Here is a 27,611-nt window from a genome sequence, read left to right as displayed (position 1 = left end):
TTTTTTTCATTAAAGGGACACTGAACCCAATTTTTTTCTTTTGTAATTCAGAAAGAGCATGCAATTTTAAGCAACTTTCTAATTTACTCCTATTATCAATTTTTCTTCGTTCTCTTGCTATCATTATTTGAAAAAGAAGGCATCTAAGCTTTTTTTTGGTTTTAGTACTCTGGACAGCACTTGTTTATTGGTGGATGAATTTATCCACCAATCAGCAAGGACAACCCAGGTTGTTCACCAAAAATGGGCCGGCATCTAAACTTACATTCTTGAATTTCAAATAACAATACCAAGAGAATGAAGAAAATTTGATAATAGGAGTAAATTAGAAAGTTGCTTAAAATTTCATGCTCAATCTGAATCACGAAAGAAAATTTTTGGGTACAGTGTCCCTTTAAATAATCCTTATGATTGACTGTTGACCTTTGGAACCGCAAATAACTTTAAAACTGGACTCAAGCAATAATGCTCTGAACCATTCTTACCTCTTGAGTAAAAATGTATTTCTTTTGCATTTAAATTCCTTTACACTTTTGCTACAGAATATCTTTTCAAAAATATTATCCAGGCTTTATCAAATTATTTTGTGTGTTAAGGATAGCGCTTTATTAAATTATGCTTGGCAAACTAAAAAGCATTACCTTGTCACTGTGTGAAGATGATGACCTTGATGAAGATGATGAAGATGAAGAGCGAGACGATCTGCTGTGCCTTGCTACAGAAGAGGATCTAGATCTTGAGCTATGCCTGGAATGCGAGGATCTTTCAGAGGAAGAGCATGATGAGTTGGAAGAAGAGGAGGAAGAGGATGAGGAAGAAGTAGTAGAGGATGAGGAGGACGATGATGAAGTCCTTGTACGTTGTAATTTTCTTACAAGACCCTCTGGATTTCCTTCATTTGCAGATTTTTGCAGTTCCATCAGTTCTGCAGCTTTTTTGTCTTCGATAATAAGTGGCTCACTTGTAACTGGATATACTAAAGATCCCTCAGTAGTCGTGTCATGGTGCTGAGTGCCTAATTTTTCTTCCGTTTGTGCTACTGACAGAAAGGATCCGTTGGTTTCAGATGCCTTTCTTTCATTACTTTCATTAGTCCCTCTCACATTTTCAAGGATAGAAGCCGGAGATGCTTTTATTGGTATATCCACAGGATTCCCTGAGGGAGTTCTCTCTGTAGATTTCTCTATGGCTTCTGTACTTAAAGTCTGCTGTTCCTCTATTGCTATGAGTGAATCTGCAGTAACCACCTCACCATCAGGCGAAAAAACAGGACATGCAAAATGTTCCTTAACTACTACTTCTTGTAGATGAGAAATTGATAACCCTAAGGGTTTCATTACTTTTGAATCAGGTACAGTGGACACAACAGGTTCAGCTGCTGGAAGTTCTACCTCTAAAATTCCACCTGGAGTTTTATTACTAGCTTCAGGCTCATCTCTTTTCTGCACTTCATGGGTTTTTTGGACGCACAATTTGGACCCCTCTAATGGAATCTCTAATTCAACAGATTCACCTTGTAGATCAGAAGGTTTTTGAATATTTGTAATACTTTTATCCAGAGCATTCTCAATTTCTGAGGTTTCTTCACCTTGGTAGTTGGTAGTTAAAGATACCATATCTTTTGGCATCATGGTTTCAGTAGTTTCCTGAATACCCATAGGACTTTCATCTGCACACATTTTAAATTTGCTCTCTGGAATTCTAAATAAAGTGTGCTCAGCAGTTTCAGATTCATTAGGTTTATCATGGACTAATTCAATAAGCTTGGATGTTTCTTGAACAACAGCAGGATTATTTTCCTCTAATGTTACCAGCCCAGCAATGTCATGAATAATTACAGAGGTTTTATGAGTTATCTCACTACTAAGAACCTTATCTTCTAGATGTAATTGTTCGGGAACATTACTGACAAAATCAGAGTCTCTGTTTGCTGATGAAAACACTTGGTTTATCTCATCTGTGGTTTCATTAGTATTTACTGTATTTAAAATGTTTTTCAGTTGTGCATCATGTTCTTTGGTTATTATAGGAGTCATAGAACTTAAAGACTTCTGCAAAATTTCTGTAGCTTCAACATGTTTTTCTTTTTCTACACATTTTCCATCATCTGCTGTCTCAGACAATATAGCCTCTTGGCTACCTGAAATGGCAGTTAAACTTTGCTCTGGAGTTACAGAAGTCTTATTCATTTCTTCTGTCATAACAACATCTGCACATGTGTCATAAGGGATAACTGTTTTATCCACTGGCATATCATACACATTAGCTTTAGGGGCACCATCAGAAACTACTGTACTGGGCGATATTACCAAGTTTGAAGAGTCATGATCATTTGTAGCTTGTTCTGAGGACATTTCTTGAACTGCCACGTCTGGAGTTTCTTGTATTACTAATGTATCTTTTTCTTGTGACAAAGAATCAGGCGATTTCTGTAGCTGCATTGATGTCTCATCTTCAGCCAGACTGGATGTTTGGTTTACAGACAAAATTACATCATTTACTATATTGGCTGGCATAACTGAAACAGATGCCACTTCTTTGGATTCTTCTATAAGTGCATAGTCACCATCTGGCTGTGTTACTTCAGAATGTACCGTTGCTATTTCCTTTAAAAATTCAATGTTGTCATTTACTTGGATTACCTCTGCCTTTAAATCTGATTGCTCTTGATTAAGTTCACAGCTATCAACTAATTTTATTTTTTTCTCTGATCTTTCAGAAATAATCACACTTTCATATAGTTCCACTTCTTCTGCCCTTTTCTCTGTTGCTTCCAGATCAGGTTTGCATTGGTCACTTAATTCTCTTTCTTCCACTTTTTCCTCAAATGTTTCTAGATCAGGTATACAACTATTTACTAATTGTTCTTCATCCATATGTTCCTCTCTTTTTTCCAGTTCAGGTGCAGAGCAAAAAGTGATCTGTGCTTCTTCCCTCTTTTCCGCTGATTCCTCAACAACAATTGCACATATGCCACCTAATTGTGTTCCTTTACCCCTTTCCTCTGATTCTTCCACAACAGGTGCACAAATATTAGTTAACTGTGTTGCTTCCCTATTTTCCCCAGATTCTTTCACATCAGGTGCACAGATATTTGTTAACTGTGTTGCTTCCCTGATTTCCTCAGATTCTTCAACATCAGGTGCACAGATATTTGTTAACTGTGTTGCTTCCCTGTTTTCCTCAGATTCTTCCACATTAGGTGCACAGATATCAGTTAACTGTGTTGCTTCGCTGTTTTCCTCAGATTCTTCCACATCAGGTGCACAGATATTAGTTAACTGTGTTGCTTCCCTGTATTCCTCAGATTCTTCCACATCAGGTGCACAGATATTAGTTAACTGTGTTGCTTCCCTGTTTTCCTCAGATTCTTCCACATCAGGTGCACAGATATTTGTTAACTGTGTTGCTTCCCTGTTTTCCTCAGATTCTTCCACATCAGGTGCACAGATATTAGGTAACTGTGTTGCTTCCCTATTTTTCTCAGATTCTTCCACATCAGGTGCACAGATATTAGTTAACTGTGTTGCTTCCTGGTTTTCCTCAGATTCCTCCACATCAGGTGCACATATATTAGTTAACTGTGTTGCTTCCCTTTTTTCCTCAGATTCTTCCACATCAGGTGCACAGATATTAGTTAACTGTGTTGCTTCCTGGTTTTCCTCAGATTCTTCCACATCAGGTGCACATATATTGGTTAACTGTGTTGCTTCCCTGCTATCCTCAGTTTCTTCCATATCAGGTGCACAGATATTTGTTAACTGTGTTGCTTCACTGTTTTCCACAGATTCTTCCACATCAGGTGCACAGATATTAGTTAACTTTGTTGCTTCCCTGTTTTCCTCAGATTCTTCCACATCAGGTGCACAGATATTTGTTAACTGTGTTGCTTCCCTATTTTCCTCAGATTCTTCCACATCAGGTGCACAGATATTTGTTAACTGTGTTACTTCCCTATTTTCCTCAGATTCTTCCACATCAGGTGCACAGATATCAGTTAACTGTGTTGCTTCCCTATTTTCCTCAGATTCTTCCACATCAGGTGCACAAATATTTGTTAACTGTTTTGCTTCCCTATTTTCCTCAGATTCTTCCACATCAGGTGCACAAGTCTCAATACTCTGAGTTTCTTGAGGATATATCTCTACGTCTCCCACATTAGGTGCTTTAATGTCCATTAATTGAGCTTCTTCCCTAAATTTCTCCAGCTCTTCAACATCAGGCGCACAGATATCAATTAATTGTGCTTCTTTCCTTTTTTCTTCTGATTCTTTAACAACATCAGGTGCACAGAAGTCAACTAACTGTGTTTTTAGCCTGTTTTCTTCCGATTCTTCCACATGAGTTCCACAAGAGTCAAATAATTGAGTTTCTTCACTGTTTTTCTCGGATTCTTCAACATTATCTGCACAGATATCATCTAATTCTGTTTCTTCAACCTTTTCATGTAATGATTCTGGAAAAGATGCAAAGCGATCTTCTGCCTTTTCAACATTTCCCACGTTTTTTTCTGGATCAGGGACACAGTGAAAATTAACATATGATTTTTCCACCATTTCCTTTGAAATTTTTGGAGCAGGTCTACAGCGGTCACTTAAATGAGTTTGTTCCACCTTTTTTGGCAACATTTGTGGATCAGGTATGCAGTGGTCATCTAAATATATTTCTTCCTTTTGCTTTATGATTTCTGTAACAGGGGTACGGTGGTCATCTAAAGGTCTTTCTTCCACCTTTTCCGGTGTTTTTTCTGGAGCAGGAGTAAAGTGGTCACCTAAATGTCTTTGTTCCACCTTTTCTAGTGTTATTTCTGGATCAGGTGCACAGTGGTCACTAAACTGAGAATCTTCTACATTTTCTATTTGTGTTTCTACAGTTTTCTCCTTTGATTGTTCTGTAACAGTTGCAGCCAGATTATCTAATTGTGTTACTTCCATTAACTCTTCTGAACTTTGAACAGATTTAGTTACTGGCCTCTCTAAGCCACTGATATTCTGGACCTCATTTGCATAAGTCAGTTCTTTCTCCTTTTTTTTAGAAGGTTCACTGAATTTCTCATTAGGTTTTTGTTTTTTAGATCTGGAGCGGAGTTGTTTTTTCTGGTTTACTTCAGGGGACTCTTTGACTACTTCTGGTATCTCTGTCTCACATGGGTTGTGTCGTTTTGAAATGTGCCTAGATTTCACTGTGACTGATTCATTTTGGTTGCTAGCACCAACAGATGTCCTACTTTTCAGTCTTTTAACTTTATTTGTGCAAGCAGAACCAACTAAAGAACTTTCATGTAGATTGTCAGATTCAGGAATATTAATGACATCCAATGATGGCTTCATATCTGACTTCTTAAATCCTGGTTTATTTAAGTCAGTCAATGACTTAATTTCAGACATATGCCCTGGAACACTCCAAGATTTATTGTCTTCATGAACAACTGAATGAGGTGATGGCTCTTGCTTCTCCAATATGGACATGGCCTGTACACCTCTTCCTGCTGACTTCTCCACTATATGCAGACTTTGGCTTCCGGCAGCTCTTTTTCCTTCTAAGTTTCCAAAAACAGCAGGTCTAATTAAAACTAGAGCAGGGCTACCTTTTACATCTTTTGGTGTAGAACCAATTTTTGTACCAATAGGACTACTTACTTTTTCTTCTCCTAATGGTGATGTATGTTTTTTTGTTTTAGGCTTATCAGACTCTTGGCGCCAATTTGAGGTTGGCTGGATAACAGATATTTCTTGGTGGAGATGTGATATTAGTTCTGAACCCCTTTCTGCCTTTTCCCGAGCCTGTCGTCTCCACTTGTGGGGAGATCGGAGGACCTTTGCATCTTCTGTGGGCATAGGGGGTCCTGATTTTTCAGACAATGCTTTGTCCTGCTTTTCAGTAGGGAATTGTTGCTTCATCTCTTCTATGGGTAACAATGGGGGCACTCGTTCATCTGTTGTCTCAAGCGATGTGGATCTGGAACTGATCTCCAATAATTCTGGAGGAGCGGGTGATTGCTTGACTCCAGGTGATCTTTTATGCTGCAGAGGGGTAACGGCCCTTGTAGACAATCGTCTTCTTTTGGGAAGATCATCTTCATCCTTTGTTGTTTTTATTTCCTTCTCTTCTGTTTCTTTCTCTTCCTCTCCTGCCTCCTCTGGTTCTTCCTTTTCAAGGACTGCATCTCCTTTAGATCTCCGTCCCCTTGTGGATGGCCTGCGTTGCTCTGATTCCAACACTGCCTTTTCCAATACAGGAGACTTTGGGATTTTAGCCTGCAAAGGAAATGCATATGATATGTCAATATGTCTCAGGTGAGGGGTTTTAAATTGCATGCAGCTTGGATCTTTTACCTGTTTTACGCGGGATGATCTCCTTTCACGCTTTCGAGGACGTTCTTCATCAAATTCTTCAGGCTCTTCCAATACAAGTCTGCATTTTTCTGTACAAATAAAAAAAAAAAGGTTGTAAATACTTTCCCTAAATCAACAAAACAAAAATAAAACATACATACAATAAAAAAATTTAAAAAATGATAGAATTCAAATTTATTTTGTCAGAAAAGTGTCTAAAATGTTGCAATCCAATAAAAACATAATTTATGCTTACCTGATAAAATAATTTCTTTCTTGGGGATAATGCCAAGGAAGAAAACTTAGTTGTATTTCTTTCATGTAAGTGGCAAGAGTCCTTGAGCTAGTGACGTATGGGATAAACATTCCTACCAGAAGGGGGCAAAGTTTCCCAAACCTCAAAATGCCTATAAATACACCTCCCACCTCACTCATACCTCAGTTTTACAAACTTTGCCTTCGTTAGAGGATGGTAAAGCAAGTCATGCTTTATTTCTTCTGTGAAAGGCGCTTCTAAGCATTTTGAAGTCCAATTCCTCTCAAAGTACAGTGTTTGTCTGAGGGATGTGAAGGGAGTATTGCCTGATGATGCCATGTTTTCACCTATGGGAAATCTATTATAAGGCTCTCTGTAAATTCGGTTGTGGGGATTCATCTGCCACCTCCCTTTACAGATCGACATTATACTCCTCTACCATTACCTCTGCTGATATGTTTCAGTACTGGTTTGGCTATCTGCTATTTGTGGATGGGTGTCTTCAGGTAAGTATATATCTTTTTTTTAGGACACTCTCAGCTATGTTTGGCACTTTATATTTTAAAGTTTTAATATATTTTGCATATATTTGCCATGAGTCAGGTCTATGTTTATTTTCCTTTGCAGTTTAACAGTTGGAAAATTACATGAAAAATTTAACTTGGAAATTTATGTTTTGGGAGAAATGTAGTAATTTTTTCTTACCTGGGGTTCCAGCTAGTTGTAACTTTGGACTTGTTTTTTTTTTAATTTTCGCGGGCAAATTATGCTCACAATGACGCAAAATGCTTCTATTTATTGAGTCATTCTTGGCGCAAATAATTTTGGCGTGGAGGTTGCATTTGTTGTGACGCGAGTTATGTCATTTCTTGCGTCTTTGCGGACGCAAATATTTTTGGCGCGAAGTCGCGCCTGTTATTACGCGAATCGTGTCATTTCATGTTAACCTTGTAAGCAAAAGTTTTTTTCTCTGCATTTGCGTCAGCTTTGTTAGAGTTATTTTTGGCGCCAAAAAATGTGTTATATTGTGTCTCTCCCTCTTTTTCACTCTGTTTTCATTTGTTACGGGCTATGATGTTTGCTTCAGTTTTGCATATAAGTAGTTTTTTATAAGCATTTTTTCCCATTCTTGAAACTGCTATTTTGAGGAAATTTGGATATTTTGTTTAAATGTTATTTTTTTCTTTTTTGTTACAATTTGCAAGAAGTGTCAAACTGATCCTGCCTATGATGTTACTGTAGGAACCAAGTTGCCTAAAAACAAATCTACCAAAGCTAAGTGTGTATGTTGTAAATTAGCTGATCTTCCTTCTTCAGCTCAAATATGTGGCACTTGTTATAAGAAATTATTTCATGCTGATAATGTTTCTATAAGTATAAATACATCTACTGTTAAACCTTCACAGTCTATTGTACACGATATTCCTGTTGATATAAAAGATTATACAGCTGCAGCCATAGAGAATGCTATGACTGCTATTCCGCCTTCAAATAAACGTAAAAGGTCTCTCCTTACTTCTCATAAATCTGATGAAGTTTGTATTGATCAAAAGCATACTGAAGTATTTTCTGCTGATGAGGATTTCTCTGGTTCAGAGGATCCTACTTCAGACACTGAAATTGATGAATCAACCTTTCTTCACTTTGGGTATTGAGGAATCTAGTCCTCTTGATAACAAGAATAGCAAACGTTTGAATTCTGTTTTTAAGACTTCTGAGGATACTCCTGAAGTTTTTCCTATTTCAGATGCTATATCTAATATGATTACTAAGGAATGGTCTAAGCCTGGTACTTCTTTTAATCCTTCTAGGTTTAAAAAATGGTATCCTTTACCTGTGTCCAATTTAGAGCTTTGGGAGAAAGTCCCTAAGGTTGATGGCGCTATTTCTACTCTTGCCAAACGTACTACTATTCCTATGGAAGATAGTACTTCTTTTAAGGATCCCTTTGATAGGAAAATGGAATCTTATCTTAGGAATGCATATTTACATACTGGCTATATTCTTAGACCTGCTATTTCTATAGCTGATGTTGCTGCTGCTTCAACTTTTTGGTTGGACGGTCTAGCACAGCAGTTATTAGATCCTGATTTGTCTAGCATTGTTCTTTTACTTCAACATGCTAATCATTTCATTTGTGATGCTATATTTGATATTATTAAGATTAATACAAATATACTGTATGTCGTTAATATTCTATCTAGAAGAGCTTTATGGCTTAAATCATGGAATGCTGATATTGTGTCTAAATCTAGATTACTATCTCTATCTTTTCAAGGTAACAATGTATTCGGTTCTCAATTGGAATCTATTATCTTCACTATCACTGGGGGGTAAGGGAATTTTCCTGCACCAAGATAAGAAATCTAAGGGTAAATTTAAAGCTCCCAATCGTTTTCGTTCCTTTCGTCAGATTAAAGAACAAAAAAAACACTCCTTCTCCTAAGGCCTCTGGTTCCAATTCAAGATCATCCACGAATTGGAATAAATCCAAGCCTTATAAGAAAACAAATACAGCCCCTAAGACTGCATGAAGGTGCGGCCCTCAAATCAGTTTAACTGGTGGGGGGGCACATTGAAATTATTTCAAGACATTTGGGCAGATTCTGTCCAAAATCAGTGGGTTCAGGATATTGTTTCTCAGGGGTATCGAATAGGTTTCAGAATAAGACCTCCCATGTGAAGATTCCAACAAACTCTGTAAAGGCTCAGGCTTTTCTAAAGTGTGTTTCAGAACTAGAGCTTTTAGGGGCGATTGTCCCAGTTCCTCTGCAGGAACAGGGTTTGGGTTTTTATTCAAATTTGTTCATTGTCCCAAAGAAGGAAGATTCATTAAGACCAATTCTGGATCTGAAATCTCTAAATCGTTTTGTAAGAAAGAGTCCCAACTTTCAAGATGGTGACTATAAGGACTATTCTGCCTTTTGTTCAGCAAGGTCATTTCATGTCCACAATAGACTTACAGGACGCTTATCTTCACATTCCGATTCATCCAGACCACTATCGTTTTCTGAGATTCTCTTTTCTAGACAAGCATTACCAATTTGTCGCTCTTCCATTTGGCCTAGCAACAGCTCCGAGAATCTTTTCAAAGGTTCTCGGTGCCCTTCTATCTGTAATCAGAGAGCAGGGTATTGCGGTGTTTCCCTGGACGATATCTTGGTACTAGCTCAATCTTTTCATTTAGCAGAATCTCACACAAAACAACTTGTGTAGTTTCTTCAAAAACATGGTTGGAGAATCAATTTACAAAAGAGTTTCTTGATTCCTCAGACAAAGGTCACCTTTTTAGGATTCCAGATAGATTCAGTGTCCATGACTCTTTGACAGAAAAGAGACGAATGAAGTTAGTTTTAGCTTGTCTAAACCTTCAGTCTCTATCATTCCCTTCAGTGGCCATGTGCATGGAAGTTTTAGGTCTCATGACTGTAGCATCGGATGCAATCCCCTTTGCTCATTTTTATATGAGACCAATGGTGCAGGGATTATACTCAGATATCACAGTTGATATACTTAAATCCCAACAGTCATCACTCTCTGACTTGGTGTTAAAACATCACCTTATTGTTCAAGGGGCCTCCTTTGTTCCTCCTTCCTGGACTGTGAACACAACAGATGCAAGTCTTTCGGGTTGGGGAGCTGTCTGGGGATCTCTGACAGCACAAGGGGTTTGGGAACCTCAGTAGGCGAGGTTACCAATCAATATTTAAGAACTCTGTGCTATTTTCAGAGCTCTTCAGGCTTGGCCTCTATTGAAGAGAGAACTTTATATTCGATTTCAAACAGACAATGTCACTACAGTCTCTGATACTTTCTTAGACAGAATCCAACTCTTGTCAAATTTCTGCGATTCATATCCCAGGAGAAGACAATTGGGAAGCATATTATCTCAGTCGTCAGACTTTGCATCCGAGGGAGAGTGGTCTCTCCATCCAGATGTGTTTTTTCAATTGGTACAGATGTGGGGTTCTCCAGAAATAGATCTGATGGCCTCGCATCTGAACAAGAAGCTTCCAAGATACCTTTCCAGGTCCAAGGATCCTCAGGCAGAGATGGTGGATGCTCTGGCTGTTCCTTGGTTTTACCAGCCTGCTTACTTTTTTCAACCTCTGGTTCTTCTTCCAAGGATGATCTCCAAGATCATAATGGAACAATCTTTTGTGTTTCTGATAGCACCAGCTTGGTCTCACAGGTTTTGGTATGTGGACCTTGTCAGGATGTCCAGTTGCCAACCTTGGCCACTTCCTTTAAGGCCAGACCTTCTTTCTCAGGGGCCGTTTTTCCATCAGGATCTTAAATCTCTAAAATTGATTGCATGGAAATTGAATGCTTAGTCATAGAGGTTTCTCTGACTCAGTGATTAGCACTATGATACAGTTTCGGAAGTCTATTTCAAGGAAAATGTATTACCGGGTTTGGAAAAACAGAATTTATGTTTACCTGATAAATTACTTTCTCCAACGGTGTGTCCGGTCCACGGCGTCATCCTTACTTGTGGGATATTCTCTTCCCCAACAGGAAATGGCAAAGAGCCCAGCAAAGCTGGTCACATGATCCCTCCTAGGCTCCGCCTACCCCAGTCATTCGACCGACGTTAAGGAGGAATATTTGCATAGGAGAAACCATATGTTACCGTGGTGACTGTAGTTAAAGAAAATAAATTATCAGACCTGATTAAAAAAACCAGGGCGGGCCGTGGACCGGACACACCGTTGGAGAAAGTAATTTATCAGGTAAACATAAATTCTGTTTTCTCCAACATAGGTGTGTCCGGTCCACGGCGTCATCCTTACTTGTGGGAACCAATACCAAAGCTTTAGGACACGGATGAAGGGAGGGAGCAAATCAGGTCACCTAAATGGAAGGCACCACGGCTTGCAAAACCTTTCTCCCAAAAATAGCCTCAGAAGAAGCAAAAGTATCAAATTTGTAAAATTTAGAAAAAGTGTGCAGTGAAGACCAAGTCGCTGCCTTACATATCTGATCAACAGAAGCCTCGTTCTTGAAGGCCCATGTGGAAGCCACAGCCCTAGTGGAGTGAGCTGTGATTCTTTCAGGAGGCTGCCGTCCGGCAGTCTCATAAGCCAATCGGATAATGCTTTTAATCCAGAAGGAGAGAGAGGTAGAAGTTGCTTTTTGACCTCTCCGTTTACCAGAATAAACAACAAACAAAGACAAAGTTTGTCTGAAATCCTTAGTAGCTGCTAAGTAAAATTTGAGAGCACGAACTACATCCAAGTTGTGCAACAAACGTTCCTTCTTTGAAACTGGATTAGGACACAAAGAAGGCACAACTATCTCCTGGTTAATGTTTTTGTTAGAAACAACTTTTGGAAGAAAACCAGGTTTAGTACGCAAAACCACCTTATCTGCATGGAACACCAGATAAGGAGAAGAACACTGCAGAGCAGATAATTCTGAAACTCTTCTAGCAGAAGAAATTGCAACCAAAAACAAAACTTTCCAAGATAATAACTTAATATCAACGGAATGTAAGGGTTCAAATGGAACCCCCTGAAGAACTGAAAGAACTAGGTTGAGACTCCAAGGAGGAGTCAAAATTTTGTAAACAGGCTTGATTCTAACCAGAGCCTGAACAAAGGCTAGAACATCTGGCACAGCTGCCAGCTTTTTGTGAAGTAACACAGACAAGGCAGAAATCTGTCCCATCAAGGAACTTGCAGATAATCCTTTTTCCAATCCTTCTCGAAGGAAGGATAGACTCTTAGGAATCTTAACCTTGTCCCAAGGGAATCCTGCAGATTCACACCAACAGATATACCAAATTATGTGGTAATTTTTCTGGTTACAGGCTTTCAGGCCTGAACAAGAGTATTAATAACAGAATCTGAGAACCCTCGCTTTGATAAGATCAAGCGTTCAATCTCCAAGCAGTCAGCTGGAGTGGGTCGAACGGACCTAGAACAAGAAGGTCTCTCAAAGGTAGCTTCCATGGTGGAGCCGATGACATATTCACCAGATCTGCATACCAAGTCCTGCGTGGCCACGCAGGAGCTATCACAATCACCGACGCCCTCTCCTGATTGATCCTGGCTACCAGCCTGGGGATGAGAGGAAACGGCGGGAACACATAAGCTAGTTTGAAGGTCCAAGGTGCTACTAGTGCATCCACTAGAGCCGCCTTGGGATCCCTGGATCTGTACCCGTAGTAAGGAACTCTGAAGTTCTGACGAGAGGCCATCAGATCCATGTCTGGAATGCCCCACGGTTGAGTGACTTGGGCAAAGATTTCCGGATGGAGTTCCCACTCCCCCGGATGCAATGTCTGACGACTCAGAAAATCTGCTTCCCAATTTTCCACTCCTGGGATGTGGATAGCAGACAGGTGGCAGGAGTGAGACTCCGCCCATAGAATGATTTTGGTCACTTCTTCCATCGCTAGGGAACTCCTTGTTCCCCCCTGATGGTTGATGTATGAACTTGGCCCTCGCTAGCTGAGGCCAAGCTTTGAGAGCATTGAATATCGCTCTCAGTTCCAGAATATTTATCGGTAGAAGAGATTCTACCCGAGACCAAAGACCCTGAGCTTTCAGGGATCCCCAGACCGCGCCCCAGCCCATCAGACTGGCGTCGGTCGTGACAATGACCCACTCTGGTCTGCGGAAGGTCATCCCTTGTGACAGGTTGTCCAGGGACAGCCACCAACGGAATGAGTCTCTGGTTCTCTGATTTGCTTGTATCTTCGGAGACAAGTCTGAATAGTCCCCATTCCACTGACTGAGCATGAACAGTTGTAATGGTCTTAGATGAATGCGCACAAAAGGAACTATGTCCATTGCCGCTACCATCAAACCTATCACTTCCATGCACTGCGCTATGGAAGGAAGAGGAACGGAATGAAGTATCCGACAAGAGTCTAGAAGTTTTGTTTTTCTGGCTTCTGTCAGAAAAATCCTCATTTCTAAGGAGTCTATTATAGTTCCCAAGAAGGGAACCCTCGTTGACGGAGATAGAGAACTCTTTTCCACGTTCACTTTCCATCCGTGAGATCTGAGAAAGGCCAGGACAATGTCCGTGTGAGCCTTTACTTGAGGAAGGGACGACGCTCGAATCAGAATGTCGTCCAAGTAAGGTACTACAGCAATGCCCCTTGGTCTTAGCACCGCCAGAAGGGACCCTAGTACCTATGAGAAAATCCTAGGAGCAGTGGCTAATCCGAAAGAAAATGCCACGAACTGGAAATGCTTGTCCAGGAATGCAAACCTTAGGAACCGATGATGTTCCTTGTGGATAGGAATATGTAGATACGCATCCTTGAAATCCACCTTGGTCATGAATTGACCTTCCTGGATGGAAGGAAGAAGTGTTCGAATGGTTTCCATCTTGAACGACGGAACCTTGAGAAACTTGTTCAAGATCTTGAGATCTAAGATTGGTCTGAACGTTCCCTCTTTTTTGGGAACTATGAACAGATTGGAGTAGAACCCCATCCCTTGTTCTCCTAATGGAACAGGATGAATCACTCCCATTTTTAGCAGGTCTTCTACCCAATGTAAGAATGCCTGTCTTCTTATGTGGTCTGAAGACAACTGAGACCTGTGGAACCTCCCCCTTGGAGGAAGCCCCTTGAACTCCAGAGAATAACCTTGGGAGACTATTTCTAGCGCCCAAGGATCCAGAACATCTCTTTCCCAAGCCTGAGCGAAGAGAGAGAGTCTGCCCCCCACCAGATCCGGTCCCGGATCGGGGGCCCGCATTTCATGCTGTCTTGGTAGCAGTGGCAGGTTTCCTGGCCTGCTTTCCTTTGCTCCAGCCTTGCATAGGTCTCCAGGCTGGATTGGCTTGAGAAGTATTACCTTCCTGCTTAGAGGACGTAGCCCTTGGGGCTGATCCGTTTCTGCGAAAGGGACGAAACTTAGGTTTATTTTTGGTCTTGAAAAGACCTATCCTGAGGAAGGGCGTGGCCCTTGCCCCCAGTGATATCAGAGATAATCTCTTTCAAGTCAGGGCCAAAGAGTGTTTTCCCCTTGAAAGGAATGTCAAGCAATTTGTTCTTGGAAGACGCATCCGCTGCCCAAGATTTTAACCAAAGCGCTCTGCGCCACAATAGCAAACCCAGAATTTTTTTCGCCGCTAACCTAGCCAATTGCAAGGTGGCGTCTAGGGTGAAAGAATTAGCCAATTTAAGAGCACGAATTCTGTCCATAATCTCCTCATAAGAAGAAGAATTACTAATAATCGCCTTTCCTAGCTCATCAAACTAGAAACACGCGGCTGCAGTGACAGGGACAATGCATGCAATTGGTTGTAGAAGGGAACCTTGCTGAACAAACATCTTTAGCAGACCTTCTAATTTTTTATCCATAGGATCTTGGAAAGCACAACTATCTTCTATGGGTATAGTGGCGCGCTTGTGTAGAGTAGAAACCGCCCCCTCGACCTTGGGGACTGTCTGCCATCAGTCCTTTCTGGGGTCGACTATAGGAAAACAATTTTATAAATATGGGGGGAGGTACTAAAGGTATACCGGGCCTGTCCCATTCTTTACTAACAATGTACGCCACCCGCTTGGATATAGGAAAAGCTTCGGGGGGCCCCGGGGCCTCTAAGAACTTTTCCATTTTACATAGTGGTTCTGGAATGACCAGATAATCACAATCATCCAAATTGGATAACACCTCCTTAAGCAGAGCGCGGAGATGTTCCAACTTAAATTTAAAAGTAATCACATCAGGTTCAGCTTGTTGAGAAATGTTTCCTGAATCTGAAATTTCTCCCTCAGACAAAACCTCCCTGGCCCCCTCAGACTGGTGTAGGGGCCCTTCAGAAACCATATCATCAGCGTTCTCATGCTCTACAGAATTTTCTAAAACAGAGCAGTCGCGCTTTCGCTGATAAGTGGGCATATTGGCTAAAATGTTTTTGATAGAATTATCCATTACAGCCGTTAAATGTTGCATAGTAAGGAGTATTGGCACACTAGATGTACTAGGGGCCTCCTGTATGGGCAAGACTGGTGTAGACGAAGGAGGGGATGATGCAGTACCATGCTTACTCCCCTCACTTGAGGAATCATCTTGGGCATCATTTTTACTAAATTTTTTTATGACATAAAATACATATAGTTAAATGAGAAGGAACCTTGGTTTCCCCACAGTCAGAACACAATCTATCTGGTAGTTCAGACATGTTAAACAGGCATAAACTTGATAACAAAGCACAAAAAACGTTTTAAAATAAAACCGTTACTGTCACTTTAAATTTTAAACTAAACACACTTTATTATTGCAATTGTGAAAAAGTATGAAGGAATTGTTCAAAATTCACCAAAATTTCACCACAGTGTCTTAAAGCCTTAAAAGTATTGCACACCAAATTTGGAAGCTTTAACCCTTAAAATAACGGAACCGGAGCCGTTTTTATATTTAACCCCTTTACAGTCCCTGGAATCTGCTTTGCTGAGACCCAACCAAGCCCAAAGGGGAATACGATACCAAATGATGCCTTCAGAAAGACTTTTCTATGTATCAGAGCTCCACACACATGCAGCTGCATGCCATGCTGTCCTCAAAAACAAGTGCGCCATACCGGCGCGAAAATGAGGCTCTGACTATGATTAGGGAAAGCCCCTAAAGAATAAAGTGTCTAAAACAGTGCCTGCCGATATAATCATATCAAAATACCCAGAATAAATGATTCCTCAAGGCTAAATATGTGTTAATAATGAATCGATTTAGCCCAGAAAAAGTCTACAGTCTTAATAAGCCCTTGTGAAGCCCTTATTTACTATCTTAATAAACATGGCTTACCGGATCCCATAGGGAAAATGACAGCTTCCAGCATTACATCGTCTTGTTAGAATGTGTCATACCTCAAGCAGTAAGAGACTGCACACTGTTCCCCCAACTGAAGTTAATTGCTCTCAACAGTCCTGTGTGGAACAGCCATGGATTTTAGTTACGGTGCTAAAATCATTTTCCTCATACAAACAGAAATCTTCATCTCTTTTCTGTTTCTGAGTAAATAGTACATACCAGCACTATTTTAAAATAACAAACTCTTGATTGAATAATAAAAACTACAGTTAAACACTAAAAAACTCTAAGCCATCTCCGTGGAGATGTTGCCTGTACAACGGCAAAGAGAATGACTGGGGTAGGCGGAGCCTAGGAGGGATCATGTGACCAGCTTTGCTGGGCTCTTTGCCATTTCCTGTTGGGGAAGAGAATATCCCACAAGTAAGGATGACGCCGTGGACCGGACACACCTATGTTGGAGAAACCTATATTTCATGGTGTTCAACTCATGATTATTCTTGGCATTCTTTTAGAATTCCTAAAATTTTACAGTTTCTTCAGGATGGTTTGGATAAGGGTTTGTCTGCAAATATTTTGAAAGGACAAATTTCTGCTCTTTCTGTCTTATTTCAAAGAAAGATTGCTAAACTTCCTGACATTCACTGTTTTGTTCAGGCTTTGATTCGTATCAAACCTGTTATTAAATCTATTTCTCCTCCTTGGAGTCTCAATTTGGTTTTGAAGACTTTACAGGATCCTCCTTTTGAGCCTATGCATTCTCTGGACATTAAATTGCTTTCTTGGAAAGTATTATTTATTTTGGATATCTCTTCTGCTAGAAGAGTTCCTGAATTGTCTGATCTCTCTTGTGAGTCTCCATATATGATTTTACATCAAGATAAAGCTGTTTTGCGGACTTCATTTACATTTTTGCCTAAAGTTGTGAATTCTAACAACATCAATAGGGAAATTAAGTCCTAATCCTAAGAATTCTCTTGAAAGGGTCTTTACATTCTTTGGATGTGGTAAGAGCTTTGAAATATTATGTGGAGGCTACTAAAGATTTCAGAAAGATATCTAGTCTATTAGTTGTTTTTTCTGGCTCCAGGAAAGGTCAGAAAGCTTCTGCTTTTTCTCTGGCTTCTTGGTTGAGACTTTTGATTCACAAAGCTTATTTAGAGGCGGGGCAGTCTCCGCCTCAGAGAATTACAGCTCATTTTACTAGATCAGTTGCCACTTCTTGGGATCTTAAGAATGAAGCTTAAGTTGATCAAATTTGCAAAGCAGCAACTTGGTCTTCTTTGCATACTTTTACTAAATTTTACCATTTTGATGTGTTTGCTTCTTCGGAAGCAGCCTTTGGTAGAAAGGTTCTTCAGGCAGTTGTCTCAGTTTGATTCTAATGCCTTTGTTTTGAGTTATTTGAATTTTTTAAGAAAACAATTATTTTTTTGATTTAATTTCTTTTCATAATTCTTTACTGTTGGGAATTCATCACCTGGCCAACAGGAGAAGGCAAAGACACCCTATACTAAGAGTTTTCTAATCTCTCACACTGACTGCCCTGTACCTCCCAATTTATCGTATAGCCAAGAAACATGAGAAACAGAAAGTAAGAAAAGGAAATTTATGCTTACCTGATAAATTTATTTCTTTTACAATATGACGAGTCCACGGATTTCATCCTTACTTATGGGATATTGCCTCCTGGTCAGCAGGAGGAGGCAAAGAGCTCCACAGCAGAGCTGCATAAATAGCTCCTCCCTTCCCCCCCAACCCAGTCATTCGACCGAAGTTAGGAAGAGAAAGGAAAAGTCAAGGAGCAGAGGTGACTGAAGTTTAACAAAAATAAAAACCTGTCTTAGAAAAAATGACAGGGTGGGCCGTGGACTCGTCATATCGTAAAAGAAATAAATTTATCAGGTAATCATAAATTTCCTTTTCTTTTACAAAATATGACAAGTCCACGGATTTCCTCCTTACTTATGGGATACAATACCAAAGCTATAAGACACGGATGAAAGGGAGGGACAAGACAGGAACCTAAACAGAAGGCACCACTGCTTGAAGAACCTTTCTCCCAAAAACAGCCTCAGATGAGGAAAAGTATCAAATTGGAAAATTTGGAAAAAGTGTGAGGAGATGACCAAGTTGCAGCCTTGCAAATCTGTTCAACAGAAGCATCATTTTTAAATGCCCATGAGGAAGCCACAGCTCTTGTAGAATGGGCCGTAATTCGTTCTGGAGGCTGCTGTCCTGCAGTCTCATATGCAACACGGATGATACTCCGCAGCCAAAAAGAAAGAGAGGTAGCCTTAGCTTTCTGACCACTACGTTTCCCAGAAAAAAAACCAACAAATAATGAAGAGGTTTGACGAAAATCCTTAGTCGCCTGTAATTAGAACTTCAGGGCACGGACCACATCCAGATTATGTAACCGACACTCCTTCTGAGAAGAAGGGTTAGGACACAAGGAAGGAACAATAATTTCCTGATTAATATTTTTATTTGAAACAACTTTAGGAAGAAAACCAGGTTTGGTACCCAAAACACTACCTTATCTGCATGGAAAATAAGATAAGGGGAATCACATTGTAATACCGAAAGCTCAGAAACTCTGCGAGCAGTATAACTTTCCAAGATAACAACTTAATATCTATGGAATGCATAGGTTCAAACGGAACCCCTTGAAGAACGGGAGCAATCGGCCTAAATACAGGTCTGATTCTAGTCAGGGCCTGACAAAAAGATTGAGCATCTGGAACATCTGCCAGATGCTTGTGTAGCAAAATGGACAAAGCAGAAATATCAGAAATCTGTCCCTTTAAGGAACTTGCTGACAACCCTTTCTCCAATCCTTCTTGGAGAAAAGATAAAATCCTGGGAATCCTAACTCTACTCCATGAGTAGCCCTTGGATTCGCACCAATAAAGATATTTACGCCATATCTTATGGTAAATCTTTCTAGTAACAGGCTTGCGTGCCTGAATCAAGGTATCAATGACCGCATCAGAGAACCCCCGCTTAGATAAAATCAAGCGTTCAATCTCCAAGCAGTCAGCTGCAGAGAAATTAGATTTGGATGATGGAACAGTTCCTGAATGAGAAGGTCCTGCCTCAATGGAAGCTTCCACTGTGGCAGAGATGACATGTCCACCAGATCGGCATACCAAGTCCTGCGAGTCCACGCAGGAACGATGAGAATCACCGAAGCCCTCTCCTGTTTGACTCGAGCAATCACCCGTGGAAGGAGAGCAAATGGAGGGAACACATAAGCTAGGTTGAACGACCAAGGCGCTGCCAAGGCATCTATCAGTTCGGCCTGAGGATCCCTGGACCTGGATCCGTATCTCGGAAGCTTGGCATTCTGACGAGACACCATCAGATCCAGCTCCGGCCTGCCCCATCTGAGAATCAGGGTGGCAAAGACCTTCCCACTCCCCCGGATGAAACGTCTGTCTGCTCAAAAAATCCACTTCCCAGTTGTCTACTCCTGGGATGTAGATTGCTGACAGATAACAAGAGTGAGCCTCCGCCCACCGAATTATCTTGGATACTTCTGTCATCGCTAAGGAACTCCTTGTTCCTCCCTGATGATTGATGTAAGCCACAGTCGTGATGTTGTCCGACTGAAATCGGATGAACTTTGCCGAAGCCAACTGAAGCCAAGCCTGAAGAGCATTGAATATTGCCCTCAACTCCAGAATATTGATTGGAAGTTGAGATTCCGACCGAGTTCACACCCTTCAGGGAATTCCAGACTGCACCCCATCCTAGTAGACTGGCGTCCGTTGTCACTATCACCCATGAGGGTCTGCGGAAGCACGTCCCTTGGGACAGATGATCCTGCGACAACCACCAAAGGAGAGTCTCTTGTCTCCTGATCCAGATCTATCTGAGGAGACAAATTTGCATAATCTCCATTCCACTGTCTGAGCATGCTCATTTGTAGAGTTCTGAGATGAAAACGAGCAAACGGAATGATGTCCATTGCCTCCATTGTATTCAGAATTTTTAACTTTCTGACTTCCGTCAAGAAGATTTTCATTGATATAGAGTCTATTAGAGTTCCCAGGAAAGGAACCCTTGTCTGTGGAATTAGTGAACTCTTTTCTAGATTTACCTTCCACCCGTGAGTCCTTAGAAAGGACAGAACAATGTCAGTATGAGACTTTGTCAGTTGATAAGATGACGCCTGGATCAGAATAACGTCCATATAAGGCACCACTGCAATGCTCTGCGGTCTGAGAACCACCAGCAGAGACCCTAGAACCTTTGTGAAGATCCTGGGTGCCGTGGCCAGCCCGAAAGGAAGAGCCACAAACTGAAAATGTTTGTCCAGGAAGGCAAATCTTAGGAACTGGTGATGATCTTTGTTGATAGGAATATGAAGATATGCATCATTTAAGTCCACGGTAGTCATATATTGACCCTCCTGGATCAATGGAAGAATTGTCCGAATAGTCTCCATCTTGAAGGATGGAACTCTGAGAAACTTGTTTAGACTCTTGAGATCTAAAATGGGTCGGAACGTTCCCTCTTTTTTGGGAACCATAAAAAGATTTGAGTAAAACCCTTGCCCCTGTTCCTGTATTGGAACGGGACAAATTACTCCCATAGTGGAGAGGTCTTTTACACAATGTAAGAACTCTTTTTTTATCTGGTCTACAGACAATCGTGAAAGAAGAAACCTTCCCCCTGGGAAGGAATTTTTGAACTCCAACTGATACCCTTGAGACACAATTTCTAGTGTCCAGGGATCCTGAACGTCTCTTATCCAAGCCTGAACAAAGAGAGAAAGTCTGCCCCCTACTAGATCCGGTCCCGGATCGGGGGCCGCCTCTTCATGCTGTCTTTGGAGCAACAGCGGGCTTCTTGGGTTGTTTACCCTTGTTCCAACCCTGGTTTGGTTTCCAGGTGAGTTTGGCTTGAGAATAATTCCCTTCCTGTTTAACAGAAGAGGAAGAGGGGATTCCCTTTAAGTTTCGAAAGGAACGAAAATTATTCTGTCGTCCCCTTTGTTTAGCTGTTTTATCCTGAGGGAGGAGGTGACCCTTACTTTCCGTAATGTCAGAAATGATCTCCTTCAAGTCAGGCCCGAACAGGGTCTTAACCTTGAAAGGAATCGCCAAGAGCTTTGATGTAGAGGACACATCCGCAGACCAAGATTTTAACCATAAGGCTCTGCGCGCTAAAATGGAAAATCCTGAATTCTTAGCCACCAATTTGGAAATCTGAAAGACGGCATCCGTTAATAAAAGAATTAGCCAGCTTAAGGGCCTTAATTCTATCCATTATTTCTTCTAAAGGAGTCTCAGTCTTAAGGGACTCTTCTAGAGCGTCAAACCAAAAGGCAGCTGCAGTTGTGACTGTTACAATGCAGGCCGTCGGTTGAAATAGAAACCCTTGATGAATATATAGCTTTTTTAGAAGACCCTCAAACTTTTAATCCATAGGGTCTTTGAAAGCACAACTGTCCTCAATAGGGATAGTCGTACACTTAGCCAGCGTAGAGATAGCTCCCTCCACCTTAGGGACCGTCTGCCAAGAGTCCCGAACTGTGTCAGCTATAGGGTACATTTTCCTAAAAATAGGGGAAGGGGAGAACGGAATACCCGGTCTCTCCCATTCCCTTTTAATAATTTCCGAGATTCTCTTAGGAACCGGAAAAACATCGGAATAAGAAGGGACCTCTAAGTATTTGTCCATCTTACTCAATTTCTCTGGCGGGACCACAATAGATAGATCAAGTGAAAAGAATCCAGCTATCCAATAGATAAAACAAAGTCTTTATTGAATCCGTTTAAAAACATATAGGATACAGCAAACAGCGAATACTGACGGTGTAGAGGGCGCAGCACTGAATTCAGTGCTGCGCCCTCTACACCGTCAGTATTCGCTGTTTGCTGTATCCTATATGTTTTTTAAACGGATTCAATAAAGACTTTGTTTTATCTATTGGATAGCTGGATTCTTTTCACTTGATCTATCACTTTTTCCAGCCACCAGACTATCCTTGTTTGCTACGGACAACTTGGAGCACCTGTGCAGCCGGGACTACTTTCTCACCTGTAACTGCTCGATTCCGGCTTGTGCTGCAGTTGGGCTGTATAATTTCTGGCCCCAATCGGAGGATACTTGGCAACGTAACGCCGGATAGATCCGGCACTTGTGGCGGAGGAATTCCGCAAGGAGCGGCTCGAGGACACGGACGCCAACAAACAGCGGGGACAAGTTGAGGCAAGTGGTTTCTCCATTAGGTCTCGTCTCGGGCGGTACAGATTGGCGTCAGAGCGTGCCAGCCCCAGAGCAGGGGTGAATGTTCTCCTGCCTTATGACCAGGTACTTACGGCGTACACCATCTTGCATATTGGTGAGTTGCCCTTCAATTGATTGTGTTCTTGTGTGGGACATTTTACACTGCAAGGCTGCACAGGTTCGTGTTTAAGCACTTAATATTTTATTGTGCACTTTCTGTGATACTGGGTTTTCTCTCTTTTTTGTGACTGGGACCACAATAGTCACAGTCGTCCAGAGTCACCAAAACCTCTCGTAGCAAAAGGCGGAGGTGTTCAAGTTTAAATCTGAAGGACATGATGTCCGAATCTATCTGGGGTAATGCACTTCCTGAGTCAGACAGTTCCCCCTCAGACAGGGCCTCCCTACCCCTCAATTCAGCCCTGGGAAGGTATATCGGAGATAGCTATTAAAGCATCAGAAGTTGCAGGGACCACGTGGGCCTCTGTTCTGCTGCGTTTGCCTTGTAACACTGGCAACTGAGATAAAGCTTCTGTAAGAGTGGATGACATAACTGCAGCCATATCCTGCAGCATAAATGAAGTAGACGCCGTTGAGGAACATGGCGTCACCTGTGCGGGCGTTAAAGGCTGTGATGCTTGGGGAGAAAGATGCGGCATACCCTGAATTTCATCAGTCTGAGGACATTCATTAGATATATCTTTATTTAAGAAAATTTGCTCTTTAGACTGTAAAGCCCTCTCAATACATGGGGGACAAAGTGTAACAGGGGGTTCCACAATGGCATCTAAACACATAGGGCATGTACTTTGTTCAAGGTCATCCATTTTGATAACCTGGACAAAAAAAGCAAGCATGGTCAGAAGCACTGAAAATATATATAGTGTAAAAATCAATCTAACATTAAATTTTTTGCGTAGTACGGTGTCTTTAAGAAAACTATCTGAATTAAAGCCCTTTTATAAGACAGGGAGCAATTGTTTTTGCCTCCCCTGCACGTGGGCCTTGGAGAAATAAGTGCTATGCTTATAAAATCACTCAGTCACCTCACGGCAGCTCCGCTGCGCTTCCTACCTGTCTCTACGTGATCACTCAACTCCTCAAGTACGGCGCACCTAAGATCGCTTGGAAAATATTGCCATGAGCGAACTTAGGAGCCGTAAGGAGACGCAGATCTAAAGTCCTCTAACGGAACCAGTCGAAAAGGAACTGCGCTGCAAATCGCGCGAAAACTAAGTCCCGCCCTTCGTGGGCGGAAATACACAAGAAAAAACAGAATTTATGCTTACCTGATAAATTACTTTCTCTTGTAATGTATCGAGTCCACGGATTCATCCTTTACTTGTGGGGATATTCTCCTTCCCAACAGGAAGTGGCAAAGAGAGCACACAGCAGAGCTGTCCATATAGCTCCCCCTCTAGCTCCACCCCCCAGTCATTCGACCGAAGGTTAGGAAGAAAAAAGAGAAACCATAGGGTGCAGTGGTGACTGTAGCTTAACAAAAAAGCTACCTGACTTAATGGCCAGGGCGGGCCGTGGACTCGATACATCACAAGAGAAAGTAATTTATCAGGTAAGCATAAATTCTGTTTTCTCTTGTAAGATGTATCGAGTCCACGGATTCATCCTTTACTTGTGGGATACCAATAACAAAGCTTTAGGACACGGATGAAGGGAGGGAACAAGACAGGTACCTTAAACGGAAGGCACCACTGCTTGTAAAACCTTTCTCCCAAAAATAGCCCCCGAAGAAGCAAAAGTATCGAATTTGTAAAATTTGGAAAAAGTATGCAGCGAAGACCAAGTCGCTGCCTTACAAAACTGTTCAACAGAAGCCTCATCTTTAAAAGCCCATGTGGAAGCCACTGCTCTGGTAGAATGAGCAGTAATTGTTTCAGGAGGCTGCTGGCCAGCAGTCTCATAGGCCAAACAGATGATGCTTTTCAGCCAAAAGGAAAGAGAGGTAGCAGTCGCCTTCTGACCTCTCCTCTTACCAGAATAGATAAACAATGTAGGTGTTTGTCTGAAATCCTTAGTTGCTTGTAAATAGAATTTTAAAGCACGAACCACATCAAGATTGTGTAACAGACGTTCCTTCTTCAAAGAAGGATTAGGAACAGAGAAGGAACAACAATTTCCTGGTTAATTTTCTTATTAGACACAACCTTAGGAAGAAAACCGGGTTTGGTACGCAAAACTACCTTATCTGCATGGAAAACCAGGTAAGGTGAATCACACTGTAAAGCAGATAGCTCTGAAACTCTTCGAGCAGAAGAGATAGCTACCAAAAACAAAAAACTTTCCAAGATAAAAGCTTAATATCTATGGAATGTAAAGGTTCAAACGGAATCCCTTGCAGAACTGAAAGAACTAAATTCAGACTCCTTGGCGGAGCCACAGGTCTATAAACAGGCTTGATTCTGACTAAAACCTGACTAAACGCTTGAAAGTCTGGTACCTCTGCCAGACATTTGTGTAAAAGGATAGACAAAGCAGATATCTGTCCTTTTAAGGAACTAGCTGATAATCCTTTCTCCAATCCTTCTTGGAGAAAGGACAATATCCTGGGAATCCTAATCTTACTCCATGAGAAGCCCTTGGATTCACACCAAAAAAGATATTTTCACAAAATCTTATGGTAGATTTTCCTGGTGACAGGCTTTCTAGCCTGAATCAGGGTATCAATAACCGACTCAGAGAAACCACGCTTTGATAGAATTAGGCGTTCAATCTCCAAGCAGTCAGACGCAGAGAAATTAGATTTGGATGCTTGAAATGACCTTGTATTAGAAGGTCCTGCATCATTGGTATTGTCCATGGTGGGACAGATGACATGTCCACTAGGTCTGCATACCAGGTCCTGCGCGGCCACGCAGGCGCTATCAGAATCACCGAAGCCCTCTCTTGCTTGATTTTGGCAACCAGACGAGGGAGGAGAGGAAACGGTGGAAAAACAGGCCAGATTGAAGGACCAAGGCGCTGCTAGAGCATCTATCAGCACCGCCTGGGGATCCCGGGACCTGGACCCGTAAAGAGGAAGTTTGGTGTTCTGACGAGACGCCATCAGATCCAATTCTGGAGTGCCCCATAGCTGAGTCAGCTGGGCAAATACCTCCGGGTGGAGTTCCCACTCCCCCGGGTGAAAAGTCTGACGACTTAGAAAATCGGCCTCCCAGTTGTCTACTCCTGGGATGTGAATTGCTGAGAGATGGCAGGAGTGATCCTCCGCCCACCTGATTATTTTGGTTACTTCTGTCATTGCTAGGGAACTCCTTGTTCCCCCTTGATGATTGACGTAAGCTACAGTAGTGATGTTGTCCGACTGAAATCTGATGAATTTGGCCGCGGCTAGCTGAGGCCATGCCTGAAGCGCGTTGAATATCACCCTCAGTTCCAGAATGTTTATCGGGAGAAGAGCTTCTTCCCGAGACCATAAGCCCTGAGCTTTCAGGGAGTCCCAGACTGCACCCCAGCCCAACAGACTGGCATCGGTCGTTACGATGATCCACTCTGGTCTGCGGAAACACATTCCCTGAGACAGGTGATCCTGAGACAACCACCAGAGAAGAGTATCTCTGGTCCCCTGGTCCAGCTGTATTTGAGGAGACAAATCTGCATAATCCCCATTCCACTGTTTGAGCATTCATAGTTGCAGTGGTCTGAGGTGTATCCGTGCAAAAGGGACTATGTCCATTGCCACTACCATTAATCCGATTGTCTCCATGCACTGAGCTATAGATGTCCGAGGAATTGAATGAAGGGCTCGGCAAGTGGTTAAGAGTTTTGACTTTCTGACCTCCGTCAGAAATATTTTAATTTCTACCGAGTCTATCAGAGTTCCTAGGAAGGAAACTCTTGTGACGGGGGCGAGAGAACTCTTTTTGATGTTCACCTTCCACCCGTGAGACCTCAGAAAGGCCAATACAATTTCCGTGTGAGACTTGGCTCTTTGGAAAGTCGAAGCCTGAATTAAGATGATGTCTAGATAAGGCGCCACTGCTATGCCCCGCGGTCTTAGAACCGCCAGGAGGGACCCTAGCACCTTTGTGAAAATTCTGGGAGCAGTGGCCAACCCGAAAGGAAGAGCCACAAACTGGTAATGCTTGTCCAGAAAGGCAAACCTGAGAAACTGGTGATGATCTTTGTGGATAGGAATGTGCAGATACGCATCCTTTAAATCCACGGTGGTCATATATTGACCCTCCTGGATCATTGGTAAGATTGTCCGAATGGTCTCCATCTTGAATGATGGGACTCTGAGGAATTTGTTTAGAATTTTGAGATCCAGGATTGGTCTGAAAGTTCATTCTTTCTTGGGAACCACAAACAGGTTTGAGTAAAAACTCAGCCCTTGTTCCGCCATTGGAACTGGGTGGATCACTCCCATTGTATGTAGGTCTTCTACACAGCGTAAGAACGCCTCTTTCTTTGTCTGGTCTGTAGACAGACGAGAAATGTGGAACCTTCCCCTTGGAGGGGAGTCCTTGAATTCTAGAAGATATCCCTGGGATACAATCTCTAGGGCCCAGGGATCGAGTACATTTCTTGCCCAGGCCTGAGCGAAGAGAGAAAGTCTGCCCCCTACTAGATCCGGTCCCGGATCGGGGGCTACCCCTTCATGCTGTCTTGGAGGCAGCTGCAGGATTCTTGGTCTGTTTACCCTTGTTCCAGCCCTGGTAAGGTTTCCAGGCTGCCCTGGGTTGGGAAGCGTTACCGTCTTGCTTTGCAGCAGGGGAGGGTGAAGCGAGACCGCTCCTGAAATTCCGAAAGGAACGAAAATTTTGTTTGTTCTTTAACTTGAAGGACTTGTCCTGAGGGAGAGCATGGCCTTTTCCCCCAGTGATTTCTGAAATAATCTCTTTCAATTCAGGCCCGAAGAGGGTCTTTCCTTTGAAAGTTTGGATTTTGACGACACATCGGCCGACCAGGACTTTAGCCATAGCGCCCTGCGCGCTAAAATGGCGAAACCTGAATTATTTGAAGCTAACTTAGCTAGTTGGAAAG

The 27,611-nt window shown here is 42.0% G+C and overlaps 1 protein-coding gene across 6 annotated transcripts in view; it reads right to left on the bottom strand.

Annotated features, from left to right (window-relative positions):
* The window catches only part of ACIN1 (apoptotic chromatin condensation inducer 1), a 448,130-nt gene that overhangs the window by 209,311 nt on the left and 211,208 nt on the right, over positions 1-27,611 (bottom strand). For all 6 annotated transcript variants that reach the window (XR_008400654.1, XR_008400652.1, XR_008400653.1 and 3 more), the window contains 2 exons: positions 6,336-6,424; positions 642-6,257 (listed from right to left, as the gene is read on the bottom strand). Coding sequence is in view for 3 of the 6 variants with exons in the window: in XM_053702293.1 (XP_053558268.1) it covers positions 642-6,257; positions 6,336-6,424 (5,705 nt within the window). In the remaining 3 variants the exon portion in view is untranslated. The remainder of the gene's footprint in view (positions 1-641; positions 6,258-6,335; positions 6,425-27,611) is intronic.

The sequence above is a fragment of the Bombina bombina genome, chromosome 2, assembly GCF_027579735.1.
Source record: "Bombina bombina isolate aBomBom1 chromosome 2, aBomBom1.pri, whole genome shotgun sequence".
Lineage (NCBI taxonomy): Eukaryota > Metazoa > Chordata > Amphibia > Anura > Bombinatoridae > Bombina > Bombina bombina.
This window is presented reverse-complemented; position numbering and strand designations above follow the sequence as displayed.